Source organism: Salmo trutta, chromosome 15, assembly GCF_901001165.1.
Source record: "Salmo trutta chromosome 15, fSalTru1.1, whole genome shotgun sequence".
Lineage (NCBI taxonomy): Eukaryota > Metazoa > Chordata > Actinopteri > Salmoniformes > Salmonidae > Salmo > Salmo trutta.
In genome coordinates, this window is record NC_042971.1 from 61,436,996 (window position 1) to 61,453,708 (window position 16,713).

The 16,713-nt window shown below is 44.3% G+C and overlaps 1 protein-coding gene across 1 annotated transcript in view; it reads left to right on the plus strand.

Annotated features, from left to right (window-relative positions):
- Positions 1-16,713, plus strand: part of LOC115149503 (protein Shroom3) — a 135,335-nt gene that overhangs the window by 51,971 nt on the left and 66,651 nt on the right. The window contains exon 3 of the mRNA XM_029692434.1: positions 10,319-10,513. Within this exon, the coding sequence (XP_029548294.1) occupies positions 10,319-10,513 (195 nt within the window). The remainder of the gene's footprint in view (positions 1-10,318; positions 10,514-16,713) is intronic.

Sequence of the window (16,713 nt, forward strand, 5' to 3'; positions counted from 1 at the left end):
TGCTCCTCTCCTTCTCCTAACAGTAGGGCCTGCTCCTCTCCTTCTCCTGACAGTAGGGCCTGCTCTCCTCCTTCTCCTGACAGTAGGGCCTGCTCCCCTCCTTCTTCTGACAGTAGGGCCTGCTCCTCTCCTTCTCCTGACAGTAGAACCTGCTCCCCTCCTTCTCCTGACAGTAGGGCCTGCTCCTCTCCTTCTCCTGACAGTAGGGCCTGCTCCCCTCCTCCTCCAGACAGTAGGGCCTGCTCTCCTCCTTCTCCTGACAGTAGGGCCTGCTCCCCTCCTTCTCCTGACAGTAGGGCCTGCTCCTCTCCTTCTCCTGACAGTAGGGTCTGCTCCCCTCCTTCTCCTGACAGTAGGGCCTGCTCCCCTCCTCCTCCCAACAGTAGGGCCTGCTCCCCTCCTTCTCCTGACAGTAGGGTCTGCTCCCCTCCTTCTCCTGACAGTAGGGCCTGCTCCCCTCCTTCTCCTGACAGTAGGGCCTGCTCCCCTCCTTCTCCTGACAGTAGGGTCTGCTCCTCCCCTTCTCCTGACAGTAGGGCCTGCTCCTCTCCTTCTCCTGACAGTAGGGCCTGCTCCCCTCCTTCTCCAGACAGTAGGGCCTGCTCCTCTCCTTCTCCTGACAGTAGGGCCTGCTCCCCTCCTTCTCCAGACAGTAGGGCCTGCTCCCCTCCTCCTCCCACCAGTAGAGCCTGCTCCTCTCCTTCTCCTAACAGTAGGGCCTGCTCCCCTCCTTCTCCTGACAGTAGGGCCTGCTCCTCTCCTTCTCCTGACAGTAGGGCCTGCTCCCCTCCTTCTCCCAACAGTAGGGCCTGCTCCCCTCCTTCTCCTGACAGTAGGGTCTGCTCCCCTCCTTCTCCTGACAGTAGGGCCTGCTCCCCTCCTTCTCCTGACAGTAGGGCCTGCTCCCCTCCTTCTCCTGACAGTAGGGTCTGCTCCTCCCCTTCTCCTGACAGTAGGGCCTGCTCCTCTCCTTCTCCTGACAGTAGGGCCTGCTCCCCTCCTTCTCCAGACAGTAGGGCCTGCTCCTCTCCTTCTCCTGACAGTAGGGCCTGCTCCCCTCCTTCTCCAGACAGTAGGGCCTGCTCCCCTCCTCCTCCCACCAGTAGAGCCTGCTCCTCTCCTTCTCCTAACAGTAGGGCCTGCTCCCCTCCTTCTCCTGACAGTAGGGCCTGCTCCCCTCCTTCTCCTGACAGTAGGGCCTGCTCCCCTCCTTCTCCAGAAAGTAGGGCCTGCTCCCCTCCTCCTCCCGACAGTAGGGCCTGCTCCCCTCCTTGTCCTGACAGTTGAAGGTGCCATGCCCAGTTGATAACCGCCCCGATAATTGCCTCAAAACTGAACCTAAACTATACCAAATCTAATTTCACACATATAACCACAGATGAAATAAATGAAGTGAAGTATGATGGGGGAGAATGGGTGAGTTGATGAGTGAGGGGGAAGTGAACAATGCAGAATTGTTTAATCACCAATAGTGAATAAAGAACAGGGCAGGCAATTCTGTTGTGTTGATCTATTGTAATTCTAATCTTAAAATGGGATGTACCCGATATCAGACACCTCTGATGATTCATCTTCTGGTTCTGAGCCTCATCCTGAACCTCCACCTCTGATGATTCATCTTCTGGTTCTGAGCCTCATCCTGAACCTCCACCTCTGATGATTCATCTTCTGGTTCTGAGCCTCATCCTGAACCTCCACCTCTGATGATTCATCTTCTGGTTCTGAGCCTCATCCTGAACCTCCACCTCTGATGATTCATCTTCTGGTTCTGAGCCTCATCCTGAACCTCCACCTCTGATGATTCATCTTCTGGTTCTGAGCCTCATCCTGAACCTCCACCTCTGATGATTCATCTTCTGGTTCTGAGCCTCATCCTGAACCTCCACCTCTGATGATTCATCTTCTGGTTCTGAGCCTCATCCTGAACCTCCACCTCTGATTATTCATCTTCTGGTTCTGAGCCTCATCCTGAACCTCCACCTCTGATGATTCATCTTCTGGTTCTGAGCCTCATCCTGAACCTCCACCTCTGATGATTCATCTTCTGGTTCTGAGCCTCATCCTGAACTTATACCTCTGATGATTCATCTTCTGGTTCTGAGCCTCATCCTGAACTTATACCTCTGATGATTCATCTTCTGGTTCTGAGCCTCATCCTGAACTTATACCTCCGAGGAACCCCCCCCCAAAAAAACAGAATGGTGCACACTGAGCAGTTATCCTCGCCACTACCAAATGAAAAGTTGAGACGGGAGAGAGGAAGGGATGGCCAACGTTTAGATAGAACAAGCCGGTGACAATGCTACGGGCCGATGATCAGCACAAAATGTCATCACTGAGAGAGCAGGCTCTACAGTACCTCTCAAGCAAAAAACAACATCAGCAACGCACTCACTAGCTCTCGTTGTTTATGTGACATGGACATGCTCCAACTGATGCCATTGCGTGAAGACGCACACCATGTAAGCACAGGCTGATAGTAATTGACAATTTGTGACTGCTGTCGTATCGACACCTATATTCATTATCATGCCATTGTTGTTTTTGTGCTGAGTTTCGGTATTTGTCAAGGCCGCGTGGTGCTTATAATGATGTTTAGGCTACTAATCTTTTCGTCATTTCACTGCCGCTTGTCTTGCTGATCGTGCGTCTTGGTAGTTGGGTATTTTTGTTATAAAAGTAATCTGTTACTATATACTTTCTGTTTCATAGTGGTAACAAAGGCACTCAACAAAAACACTTGAATTGCTGTTTTTGTGTTTCTGTGTTTTTACCTACATATATTCTACAGTAATATAAACTAATGAAAATACTATTGTGTTATTTGAAGTATATATTTTTTCGTATTCTAATCATAAACACAGCCTAATTATTATTTTTTCGAAAGCATATATGAAATGTATTAATTACACTGTTAGAATGACTGCTCATTAGCTTGAAGGGGGGTCCTGTGATTATATGGGTTAAAGGAGGGGTGAAGGCGGTGTCTGTCATACAGGCCTGGTCGGTTAGCTAGTTACTGTCTGTCATACAGGCCTGGTCGGTTAGCTAGTTACTGTCTGTCATACAGGCCTGGTCGGTTAGCTAGTAACTGTCTGTCATACAGGCCTGGTCGGTTAGCTAGTTACTGTCTGTCATACAGGCCTGGTCGGTTAGCTAGCTACTGTCTGTCATACAGGCCTGGTCGGTTAGCAAGTTACTGTCTGTCATACAGGCCTGGTCGGTTAGCTAGCTACTGTCTGTCATACAGGCCTGGTCGGTTAGCTAGTTACTGTCTGTCATACAGGCCTGGTCGGTTAGCTAGTTACTGTCTGTCATACAGGCCTGGTCGGTTAGCTAGTTACTGTCTGTCATACAGGCCTGGTCGGTTAGCTAGCTGTCTGTCTGCAGCATTCTCTTGGTTGATAATGACTTACTGTCTGTCTGCAGCATTCTCTTGGTTGATAATGACTTACTGTCTGTCTGCAGCATTCTCTTGGTTGATAATGACTTACTGTCTGTCTGCAGCATTCTCTTGGTTGATAATGGCTTACTGTCTGTCTGCAGCATTCTCTTGGTTGATAATGACTTACTGTCTGTCTGCAGCATTCTCTTGGTTGATAATGCCTGTCTGCTGGCTCTATAAGAGAGCGACATCACACCCTCCACAGCCTTTCAGTCTCACTCAGAGGTTTTCAGCTGGGCTTGCTTTCTTTTGTTTGTCTGTTTTCTGATGCAGATGATGAACGAGAGAGTGGTTGTTTATAGATGGATGCAAAGCAGCACAGTTTTAACACAGTGACTGTGGGGTGGGTTTTAAATTACTGCCCTATCCAGGTCAGCTTCATGCATATTCATTTTTGGTAGTAGGTACAGTTTAGACATAAGATAATTATACTGTATTATATGATACTGTATTATATCATACTGTATTGTATGATACTTTATTATATTATACTGTATTATATGATACCGTATTATATGATACTGTATTTTATTATACTGTATTTCCGGATTGCCTTCACATATATGGCCTCAATGAGCAAGTGAGGGATATAAGATTATACACAGTGTTTGTTGTTAGTTCTCTTTTTTCTAATGGAGATAATAAGAGAGTAGACAGTCGATATCAAGCAACACAGTTTTAACTCCAGGAGTGGTGTCAACAATCAGTAGATATCAGCAACACAGTTATGACTATAGCACCACTATGACATAGTACACAATAACTAGAACCTAGAACTATAGCATCACTATGACATAGTACACAATAACTAGAACCTAGAACTATAGCACCACTGTGACATAGTACACAATAACTACAACCTAGAACTATAGCATCACTATGACATAGTACACAATAACTACAACCTAGAACTATAGCATCACTATGACATAGTACACAATAACTACAACCTAGAACTATAGCACCACTATGACATAGTACACAATAACTACAACCTAGAACTATAGCACCACTATGACATAGTACACAATAACTACAACCTAGAACTATAGCACCACTATGACATAGTACACAATAACTACAACCTAGAACTATAGCATCACTATGACATAGTACACAATAACTACAACCTAGAACTATAGCATCACTATGACATAGTACACAATAACTACAACCTAGAACTATAGCATCACTGTGACATAGTACACAATAACTACAACCTAGAACTATAGCACCACTGTGACATAGTACACAATAACTACAACCTAGAACTTTAGAACCACTATGACATAGTACACAATAACTACAACCTAGAACTATAGCACCACTGTGACATAGTACACAATAACTACAACCTAGAACTATAGCACCACTATGACATAGTACACAATAACTACAACCAAGAACTATAGCACCACTGTGACATAGTACACAATAACTACAACCTAGAACTATCGCACCACTGTGACATAGTACACAATAACTACAACCTAGAACTATAGCACCACTGTGACATAGTACACAATAACTACAACCTAGAACTATAGCATCACTGTGACATAGTACACAATAACTACAACCTAGAACTATAGCACCACTGTGACATAGTACACAATAACTACAACCTAAAACTATAGCACCACTGTGACATAGTACACAATAACTACAACCTAGAACTATAGCACCACTGTGACATAGTACACAACAACTACAACCTAGAACTATAGCACCACTGTGACATAGTACACAATAACTACAACCTAGAACTATAGCATCACTGTGACATAGTACACAATAACTACAACCTAGAACTATAGCACCACTGTGACATAGTACACAATAACTACAACCTAGAACTATAGCACCACTGTGACATAGTACACAATAACTACAACCTAGAACTATAGCACCACTGTGACATAGTACACAATAACTACAACCTAGAACTATCGCACCACTGTGACATAGTACACAATAACTACAACCTAGAACTATAGCACCACTGTGACATAGTACACAATAACTACAACCTAGAACTATAGCACCACTGTGACATAGTACACAATAACTACAACCTAGAACTATAGCACCACTGTGACATAGTACACAATAACTACAACCTAGAACTATCGCACCACTGTGACATAGTACACAATAACTACAACCTAGAACTATAGCACCACTGTGACATAGTACACAATAACTACAACCTAGAACTTTAGCACCACTGTGACATAGTACACAATAACTACAACCTAGAACTATAGCACCACTGTGACATAGTACACAATAACTACAACCTAGAACTATAGCACCACTGTGACATAGTACACAATAACTACAACCTAGAACTATAGCACCACTGTGACATAGTACACAATAACTACAACCTAGAACTATAGCACCACTGTGACATAGTACACAATAACTACAACCTAGAACTATCGCACCACTGTGACATAGTACACAATAACTACAACCTAGAACTATAGCACCACTGTGACATAGTACACAATAACTACAACCTAGAACTTTAGCACCACTGTGACATAGTACACAATAACTACAACCTAGAACTATAGCACCACTGTGACATAGTACACAATAACTACAACCTAGAACTATAGCACCACTGTGACATAGTACACAATAACTACAACCTAGAACTATAGCACCACTGTGACATAGTACACAATAACTACAACCTAGAACTTTAGCACCACTGTGACATAGTACACAATAACTACAACCTAGAACTTTAGCACCACTGTGACATAGTACACAATAACTACAACCTAGAACTATAGCACCACTGTGACATAGTACACAATAACTACAACCTAGAACTATAGCACCACTGTGACATAGTACACAATAACTACAACCTAGAACTATAGCACCACTGTGACATAGTACACAATAACTACAACCTAGTCTGATTTCCCTTTCTATCCAACTGTATGAATAGACTCCATAAGTGAAACTAATATAGTAAACGGCTCATCTGTCCAATCAAAATGTAAGAAATCTTGCTTGCTATCGACTATTGGGACAATATTCTGATTAACATTTATTTTTTTCACTTTTTATGCATTGCAGAGAACACCGAAAGAATAATTATCATTTAATTATCATACTGAATTGTTGTAATGATTGTTTATGTGTCAATTAATCCCATAAGGGATGGGTTGCCAGTTTGACACAAAAATAAAATGTAATTTATTCATATAGTGTGTCATTTGAGGTCATATGTGTGGAATGTGTATATGAACAAATCAAAGAAGACTTAAACGCATAAACAATAATTTGTATGTGAACCAATCAGAGAAGAGGTAACCTCATAAACAATGATGTGTATATGAACCAATCAGAGAAGAGGTAACCTCAAAACAATGATATGTATAAAGAACCAATCAGAGAAGTGGTAACCTCATAAACAATGATGTTTATATGAACCAATCAGAGAAGTGTTAATCTCATAAACTAAAACGCATCTCATTAGCCTAGTTAAGTACTGTACTGCTCTGGAGAGAGGAGAGCAAGACTAGAGGCATTGTCTGCATCCCAAATGTCTCCCGTATGACTTTTCAAAACTAGTGCATTATAGTGCACATGCATTATAGGCAACAACTGCAACCGTTTTTTAATGACAATACATTTACTGATAGATTAGGACATGACCACTGACACTGGGTACTATATTGAGTGTTAGCGATTTAGCTAATGTGTTTAGAATTTTCACTTCCTCGTGGTGAATTAGCCTATGATATTAGTGCACGTAAAGATGTAGGCAAATTCATCTCTATTGAACAACAATTGATGAAAATCACTGTTATTAGATTGAACATCAAAATATCTTGAATCATGTGTTCCTGTTAGAAGATTAAACAAACAATTAAACAACAAGCATTTATTGACTAGCCTTCCTTCTCAGTGTTATGTTACACCATCTAAAGCTCTGTGAATGACTAAGGTGATTACAACAAAAAAAAACGATTTTCCGTGAAACTGCGAGAAAAAAAATTGGTGCAACCAAACCAGTTGGTGCAACCAACTGAAAAAGTTAGTCTGGAGTCCTGGCTTCAGCCTAGACGCCTGACTGGGAAAGCTACTCCTTTTCGTGTTTATTGGTCAGTGACAATCTAGAGTGACAGGAAAGTAGGAAGGAGAGAGTGTGTTAGAATGGTAGAATGACTCAGATTTAAACCCACTCCAACAGACCAGCTTACATGTCCTCAAAAGGTTCTATAGCTGCACCATCGAGAGCATCCTGACTGGTTGCATCACTGCCTGGTATGGCAATTGCTCTGCCTCCAACCGCAAGGCACTACAGAGTGTAGTGCGAACAGCCCAGTACATCACTGGGGTCAAGCCTTCTGCCATCCAGGACCTCTATACCAGGCGGTGTCAGAGGAAGGCCCTGAAAATTGTCAAAGACTCCAGCCACCCTAGTCATAGACTGTTCTCTCTGCTACCACACGGCAAGTGGTACCGGAGCGCCAAGTCTAGGTCCATGAGGCTTCTAAACAGCTTCTACCCCCAAGCCATAAGACTCCTGAACATCTAGTCAAATGGCTACCCAGACTATTCACATTGGCCCCCCCCTCTCCTCTCCTCCCCTCTCCTCTCCACACCACTGCCACTCTCTGTTGTCATCTATGCATAGTCACTTTAATTAACTCTACCTACATGTACATACTACCTCAACTAACCGGTGCCCCCACACATTGACTCTGTACCGGCACCCCCCTGTATATATTGTTATTTTTTACTGCTCTTTAATTACTCGTTACTTTTATCTCTTATGCTTATCCGTATTTTTTTAAACTGCACTGTCGGTTAGGGGCTCGTAAGTAAGCATTTCACTGTAAGGTTTTCACCTGTTGTATTCGGCGCAGGTGACTAATACAATTTGATTTGATTTGACATATGTTCTGAAGGCAGCGGCTGTAACCATCCACTACACCACCCCAGACCACACGCTACTGTTTAATAGCACCGGCTGTAACCATCCACTACACCACCCCAGGCCACACGCTACTGTTGAATAGCACCGGCTGTAACCATCCACTACACCACCCCAGACCACACGCTACTGTTGAATAGCACCGGCTGTAACCATCCACTACACCACCCCAGACCACACGCTACTGTTTAATAGCACCGGCTGTAACCATCCACTACACCACCCCAGGCCACACGCTACTGTTGAATAGCACCGGCTGTAACCATCCACTACACCACCCCAGACCACACGCTACTGTTGAATAGCACCGGCTGTAACCATCCACTACACCACCCCAGACCACATGATACTGTTTAATAGCACCTGCTGTTTTTTGCAGATGGGACATGTTTGAGGAAACTGGTTGCTTCTTATTAGACAGATACGCTGGGGAAACACTTAGTAAGGATTTAGCTAGTTAGTAAGGATTTAGCTAGTTATTAAGGACTTAGCTAGTTATTAAGGACTTAGCTAGTTAGTAAGGATTTAGCTAGTTAGTAAGGATTTAGCTAGTTATTAAGGACTTAGCTAGTAAGTAAGGATTTAGCTAGTTATTAAGGACTTAGCTAGTTAGTAAGGATTTAGCCAGTTATTAAGGACTTAGCTAGTTAGTAAGGATTTAGCTAGTTAGTAAGGATTTAGCTAGTTATTAAGGACTTAGCTAGTTAGTAAGGATTTAGCTAGTTAGTAAGGATTTAGCTAGTGAGTAAGGATTTAGCTAGTTATTAAGGACTTAGCTAGTTAGTAAGGATTTAGCTAGTTAGTAAGGATTTAGCTAGTTAGTAAGGATTTAGCTAGGTATGAATGCCATGCCACAACCAAGAGCTGACCCATTTGACCTCCTCTTGACCTTTAACTCAGATCAATTTAAAATCCTGGTTGCTTTCCTTGATGTTGATAAGCTGGGAGTTCTGTGAAAGAATTCGCTGGGTCTGGATGTGACACATTATACACAATTACCTCTTCTGGTTTTAGTGGTTCACTTTAAGTATGGGAGCATTCACTGTATAAAAACCCATGTTGGGTTGGTACGTGCTGGGTTGGTATGTGTTGGGTTGGTACTGGCTTGGTATGTGTAGGTACATGCCGGGTTGGTACTGGGTTGGTACATGCCGGGTTGGTATTGCTTTGGTACCGGTTTGGTACCTGATTGGTACTGGGTCGGTACCGGTTTGGTATTGGGTTGGTACTCGGTTGGTACTGGGTTGGTACCGGGTTGCTACCGGGTTGGTACTGGGTTGGTACATGCTGGGTTGGTATTGCTTTGGTACCGGTTTGGTATTGGGTTGGTACTGGGTTGGTACATGCCGGGTTGGTACCGGGTCGGTACTGGGTTGGTACCGGTTTGGTATTGGTTTGGTACCGGGTTGGTACTGGATTGGTGCTGGGTCGGTACCGGTTTGGTACTGGATTGGTACTGGGTCGGTACCGGATTGGTACTGGGTCGATATTGGGTTGGTACATGCCGGGTTGGTACTGGGTTGGTACTGGGTTGGTACTGGGTCGGTACTGGGTTGGTACTGGGTTTGGTACTGGGTTGGTACTGGGCTTGGTACTGGGTTGGTACTGGGTTGGTATTGGGTTGGTACCGGGTTGGTACTGGGTTGGTACTGGGTCGGTACCGGGTTGGTATTGGGTTTGGTACCGGGTTGGTACTGGTTGGTACATGCTGGGTTGGTACTGGGTTGGTACCGGGTTGGTACTGGGTTGGTACCGGGTTGGTACTGGGTTGGTATTGGGTTGGTACCGGGTTGGTACTGGGTTGGTACTGGGTTAGTACTGGGTCGGTAGACTACTCTGTCAGCTGACAGTGGTAAGTAGTAGTGTTTTCCCTCTCACTGCTCTGACTATCTCTGTCTCTTCCTCAGGGAGAGCTGCCCAGGCTCCTGCTGTGGTGACCCCACCCTCACCCCACTGACCCTGCCCACCCTGCCCACCCTCACCCCCCTACCCACCATCGGCCCTCCCTCGGACCACCACACCCCCCTCTCCTCCAGCCACGGACCCCCCAGAGAGACCCGAGGAGGATGTTCTGGAGGAGTTAAACTCCGTATCAAGAACAGGTCAGTCCTGGGCCAGTCTCTGTATGCCTCTATGGGCAAGTTTACCGGACACAGATTAAACCTAACCCTGGACTAAAAAATTATTTTAAAAGCTATTCTCTATTGAACATGTTTTTTAGTCCACAACTAGGTTTAATCTTGGTCAGGGAAACCAGCCCTACAAGGCTCTGTGTGAGTAGTGAGTACTTCTGTAAACGGTTTGCTTCTGTCCCTCTTCTCACCGCAACCTGGGCTCGAACCAGAGAGCCTCTGAACTGCCTCCTAGGAAACGGCGTTACCCATCACTCCACAAAAGCCTCGGTCCTTGCAGAGAAAAGGGAAGGAATTACTTCAAGGTCTCAGAGCGAGTGACGTCACTGATTGAAACGTTACTAGCGCGCACCGCTAACTAGCTAGGCATTTCACAGCGGTTCCACATACAGCAGTCTGGCTGGATATACTGTACAGTATGTCTGTTTGGGTGTGTTTCTGAACAGTACAAGTGTTTTGGGTCCGTGTGGGTAATGTTTGCATTGTGTCTGTGTTTGTGTATCTGGGCGTGGCACATCTTTGACTCTACTTGGACTGAGATTTGAGTCAGACTCTGTTTATGTTTGACTTTGTTTTGATGGGGGAGAGAGAGAGAGAGAGAGGGAGAGAGAGATATAAACAGAGTTAAAGAGACAGATAGAGGGAGGGAGGGAGAGAGTTGAAAGAGGGAGAGAGACAGAAAGAAATCAAGACAGAGAGATAGACAGAGAGATAGAATAAGAGAGAGACAGAGAGAGGTAAAAAGTTCAGCAAGAGGGGATAGATATTCATAGCTATCGGCCCTGTCAGCTTTTCCTGTCTGGTTCAGGAAGAGAAGGGCTGTGTCCCAGGTGGTACCCTTTTCCATATATGGTGCACTTCTTTTGACCAGGGCCCACATAGGAAGGAAGCTCTTAGGGGATGCTCCTGTCCACAACCATTGTTATGACCACTTCCAATCTTCATGTCTCTCACGCTGCAGGAAACAGGAAATAAGGGGGAATTTATACAGGAAGGCATGTTAGTGACAGGAATCAAATCAAATTGTATTCGTCACATGCTTTGTAAACAACAGGTAGAGACTAACAGTGAAATACTTACTTCCCAACAATAGAGAGAAAGAAAATAGATAAATAATAGAAAAGTAAAATAAGTAATAATAGATGCACAATGAGTAATGATAACTAGGTTATATACAAGGGCTACCAGTACTTAGTAATGATAACTAGGTTATATACATGGGGTACCAGTACTGTGTAATGATAACTAGGTTATATACAAGGGGTACCAGTACTGAGTAATGATAACTAGGTTATATACAAGGGGTACCAGTACTGAGTAATGATAACTAGGTTATATACAAGGGGTACCAGTACTGAGTAATGATAACTAGGCTATTTACAAGGTGTACCTACCAGTACTGTGTAATGATAACTAGGCTATATTCAAGGTGTACCAGTACTGAGTAATGATAACTAGGCTATATACAGGGGTACCAGTACTGAGTAATCATAACTAGCTATATACAAGGTATACCAGTACTGTGTAAATGAGTACCGTAATTTCCGGACTATTAAGCGCACCTGAATATAAGCCGCATCCACTGAATTTAAACAAAAATATTATTTTGAACATAAATAAGCCGCACATGTCTATATGCCGCAGGTGCCTACCGGTACATTGAAACAAATTAACTTTACACAGGCTTTAACGAAACACGGCTTGTAACAAAAATAAATAGGCTTTAACGAAACACGGCTTGTAACAAAAATAAATAGGCTTTAACGAAACACGGCTTGTAACAAAAAATTTAAAATTAGCAGTAAGCTTTAGTTGTCTTTTTGCACTGAGTCAATTCCTCACGCTGCTGTTTCCAATGTCTTATCATCGACTCATTAAGACCAAGCTCCCGTGCAGCAGCTCTATTTCCTTTTCCAACAGCCAGATCAATCGCCTTCAACTTGAAAGCTGCATCATATGCATTTCTCCGTGTCTTTGCCATGATGAGGGTGACAAAATGACTACCGTAATCAGAATGATGGGAAGTTTGAGAGCGCTCGATTTAATCTAAACAGTAAACAAAAAAGTTCTTTGACCTTAACCCGTTCGGCAATTTCATTGGTCTAATGAAAGCTTCATGCCACCAAAAAACTGAGCACGTCACAGAATGTGTTTTTTTGGAGAAAGAAAATTGAAAGCGGGAAAAATCCATATATTAGCTGCGTCATTGTCTAAGCCGCGAGGTTCAAAGCCTGGGAAAAAAGTTGCGGCTTATAGTCCGGAATTTACCCCCGTGTTGAGGATCAGCATGGCCGATGTGTTGCTGCCCACCCTCACCACTTAAGGGCGGCCCGTCAGGAAGTCCAGGATCCAGTTGCAGAGGGAGGTGTTTAGTCCCAGGGTCCTTAGCTAAGTGGTGAGTTTGGAGGACACTATGGTGTTGAATGCTGAGCCTCTAATCTCCTGCCTGTAGGCTGTCTCGTCGTTGTTGGTAATCAGGCCTACTACCACTGTTGTGTCATCAGCAAACTTGATGATTGAGTTGGAGTCGTGCGTTGCCACGCAGTCATGGGTGAATGGGGAGTAAAGGGGGGGGGGGGGCCCTGTGTTGAGTATCAGTGTGGCAGAGCTATTGCCAGCCCTCGCCACCTGGGGTCTAGGACCCAGTTGCACAGGGAGGGGTTCAGACCCAGGGTCCTTAGCTAAGTGGTGAGTATGGAGGACACTATGGTGTTGAACGCTGAGCTGTAGTCAATGAACAGCACTCTCACATGGGTGTTCCTTTTATCCAAGTGGGAAAGGGCAGTGTGGAGTGCAAGATAGACAGACAGACAGACAGACAGACAGACAGACAGACAGACAGACAGACAGACAGACAGACAGACAGACAGACAGACAGACAGACAGACAGACAGACAGACAGACAGACAGACAGACAGACAGACAGACAGACAGACAGACAGACAGACAGACAGACAGCAATAGAGATGCAACATGAAGACATGGTAGTAACAGGAAGACATGGTAGTTAGTGACAGTTTTACAGTTGTCAGACCACGCAGGCCAGGGGGCGTCCTGAAGACTGAGACTCTATCCTGTCCTCTGCTGTGTGTGGCATGCAGTTTGAGAAAACATTGGCATTGGCTTTAGCTTCTAGCGGAGTGAAGTAATTGGTGTGTGTGTGTTTTGACGGCTCATCGTGTGTGTTTTAAGACTGGTAATGCCACAGTATGTGCATGGCTGTGTGGGGATACCATAACATAGCATGTGGCCCGGGAGCTCTCCTGCTGTTTTCCTAAAAGGGTTCTTCGGCTGCCCACATAGAGAATGCTTTGAAGAACCCTTTTGGTTCCAAGTAGAGCCCTTTTGGTTCCAGGTAGAACCCTTTTGGGTTCCATGTAAAACCTTTTCCAGAGAGGGTTCTACATGGAACCCAGAAGGGTTATACCTGGAACTAAAAAGGGTTCTCCTATGGGGACAGCCAAATAACCTTTTTGGAACCCTTTTTTCTAAGAGTGTAGCATCTTAACTACCTGGCCTCATCTCTCATCAAAACAAAGCAGGACCTCTACAGAGGACATCCTCCTACTGACCTGGTTAAACCAGACTGAGAGCAGCATTCAGTCTGAGGTAACCAGGCAACACAAAACAGTTACACACTGCTTCTTACCAAGTTTCCATTCTCCACCATCCCCATCACAATAGACAGTTTCCATTCTCCACCATCCCCATCACAATAGACCGTTTCCATTCTCCTCCATCCCCATGACAATAAACAGTTTCCATTATCCTCCTCCCCATGACAATAGACAGTTTCCATTCTCCACCATCCCCATCACAATAGACCGTTTCCATTCTCCTCCATCCCCATGACAATAAACAGTTTCCGTTCTCCTCCATCCCCATCACAATAGACAGTTTCCATTCTCCTCCTCCCCATGACAATAGACAGTTTCCATTCTCCTCCATCCCCATGACAATAGACAGTTTCCATTCTCCACCATCCCCATCACAATAGACAGTTTCCATTCTCCTCCATCTCCATCACAATAGACAGTTTCCATTCTCCTCCATCCCCATGACAATAGACAGTTTCCATTCTCCTCCATCCCCATGACAATAGACAGTTTCCATTCTCCTCCATCCCCATGACAATAGACAGTTTCCGTTCTCCTCCATCCCCATGACAATAGACAGTTTCCATTCTCTTCTATCACAATAGACAGTTTCCATTCTCCACCATCCCCATCGGAACAGAACAGTTACCTTTCTCCTAGATCCCCATCACAACAGAACATTTTTAAAGGGATTTTGTTATAAATACCATTTTTTAAATACCATTTTTATGTCCCTGCGTTCAGTACAGGAAGGACGTTGGAGGTTGTTTCGTGAGACAATGCTAACTAGCGTTAGCACAATGCCTTGAAGCCTATGGGTATCTACTAGTATGCTAGCAGATAACCATAGACTTCCAGTCATTGTAATAGATACCCACAGACTTCCAGTCATTGTAATAGATACCACAGACTTCCAGTCATTGTAATAGATACCCATAGACTACTAGTTTTTGTAATAGATACCCATAGACTACTAGTTATTGCGCTAACGCTAGTTGGCACTTGTGCTAGTGCTAGTTAGCAACTTTGTTCAAACTGAACGCAAAGACATTAAAATAATATCCATGAGTTCATCTGACTCTGGGTCAGTAGGTAAAGGGTCTCATCTGACTCTGGGTCAGTAGGTAAAGGGCCTCATCTGACTCTGGGTCAGTAGATAAAGGGCCTCATCTGACTCTGGGTCAGTAGATAAAGGACCCCATCTGACTCTGGGTCAGTAGATAAAGGACCCCATCTGACTCTGGGTCAGTAGGTAAAGGGCCTCATCTGACTCTGGGTCAGTAGGTAAAGGGCCCCATCTGACTCTGGGTCAGTAGATAAAGGGCCTCATCTGACTCTGGGTCAGTAGATAAAGGGCCTCATCTGACTCTGGGTCAGTAGATAAAGGACCCCATCTGACTCTGGGTCAGTAGATAAAGGACCTCATCTGACTCTGGGTCAGTAGATAAAGGGCCTCATTGCCAAAATCCCGAAGTATCTTCTGTGCATAAATAGAAGCAGGGCTCTTTAAAAACAGACAGACCATCTTGATAAATAGGACCAAACAGATCAGATCAAGCCGTCCAGGACGTAGTGGAGTGGAGCACCGGCCATTTCAGTTAGTACCGTTTCAGTGGAATGTTCAAAGTGAACTGAATAATTCAACAGTGTTCTAAACATTCTGTCTTCCTTTATGTTGTATGTATGTATCCCAAATGGCACCCTATTACCAACAGTGTTCTAAACATTCTGTCTTCCTTCTGTTGTATGTATGTATCCCAAATGGCACCCTATTACCAACAGTGTTCTAAACATTCTGTCTTCCTTCTGTTGTATGTATGTATCCCAAATGGCACCCTATTACCAACAGTGTTCTAAACATTCTGTCTTCCTTCTGTTGTATGTATGTATCCCAAATGGCACCCTATTACCAACAGTGTTCTAAACATTCTGTCTTCCTTCTGTTGTATGTATGTATCCCAAATGGCACCCTATTACCAACAGTGTTCTAAACATTCTGTCTTCCTTCTGTTGTATGTATGTATCCCAAATGGCACCCTATTACCAACAGTGTTCTAAACATTCTGTCTTCCTTCTGTTGTATGTATGTATCCCAAATGGCACCCTATTACCAACAGTGTTCTAAACATTCTGTCTTCCTTCTGTTGTATGTATGTATCCCAAATGGCACCCTATTACCAACAGTGTTCTAAACATTCTGTCTTCCTTCTGTTGTATGTATGTATCCCAAATGGCACCCTATTACCAACAGTGCCCTCGGAAAGTATTCAGAACCCTTTACTTTTTCAATATTTTGTTACGTTACAGCCTTATTCTAAAATCTGGGGAAGGATACCAAAACATTTCTGCAGCATTGAAGGTCCCCAAGAACAAAATGGCCTCAATCATTCTTAAATAGAAGAAGTTTGAAACCACCAAGACTCTTCTTGGAGCTGGCTGCCCGGCCAAACTGAGCAATGGGTGGAGAAGGGCCTTGGTCAGGGAAGTGACCAAGAACCTGATGGTCACTCTGACAGAGATCTAGAGTTTCTCTGTGGAGATGGGAGAACCTCCCAGAAGGACAACCATCTCTGC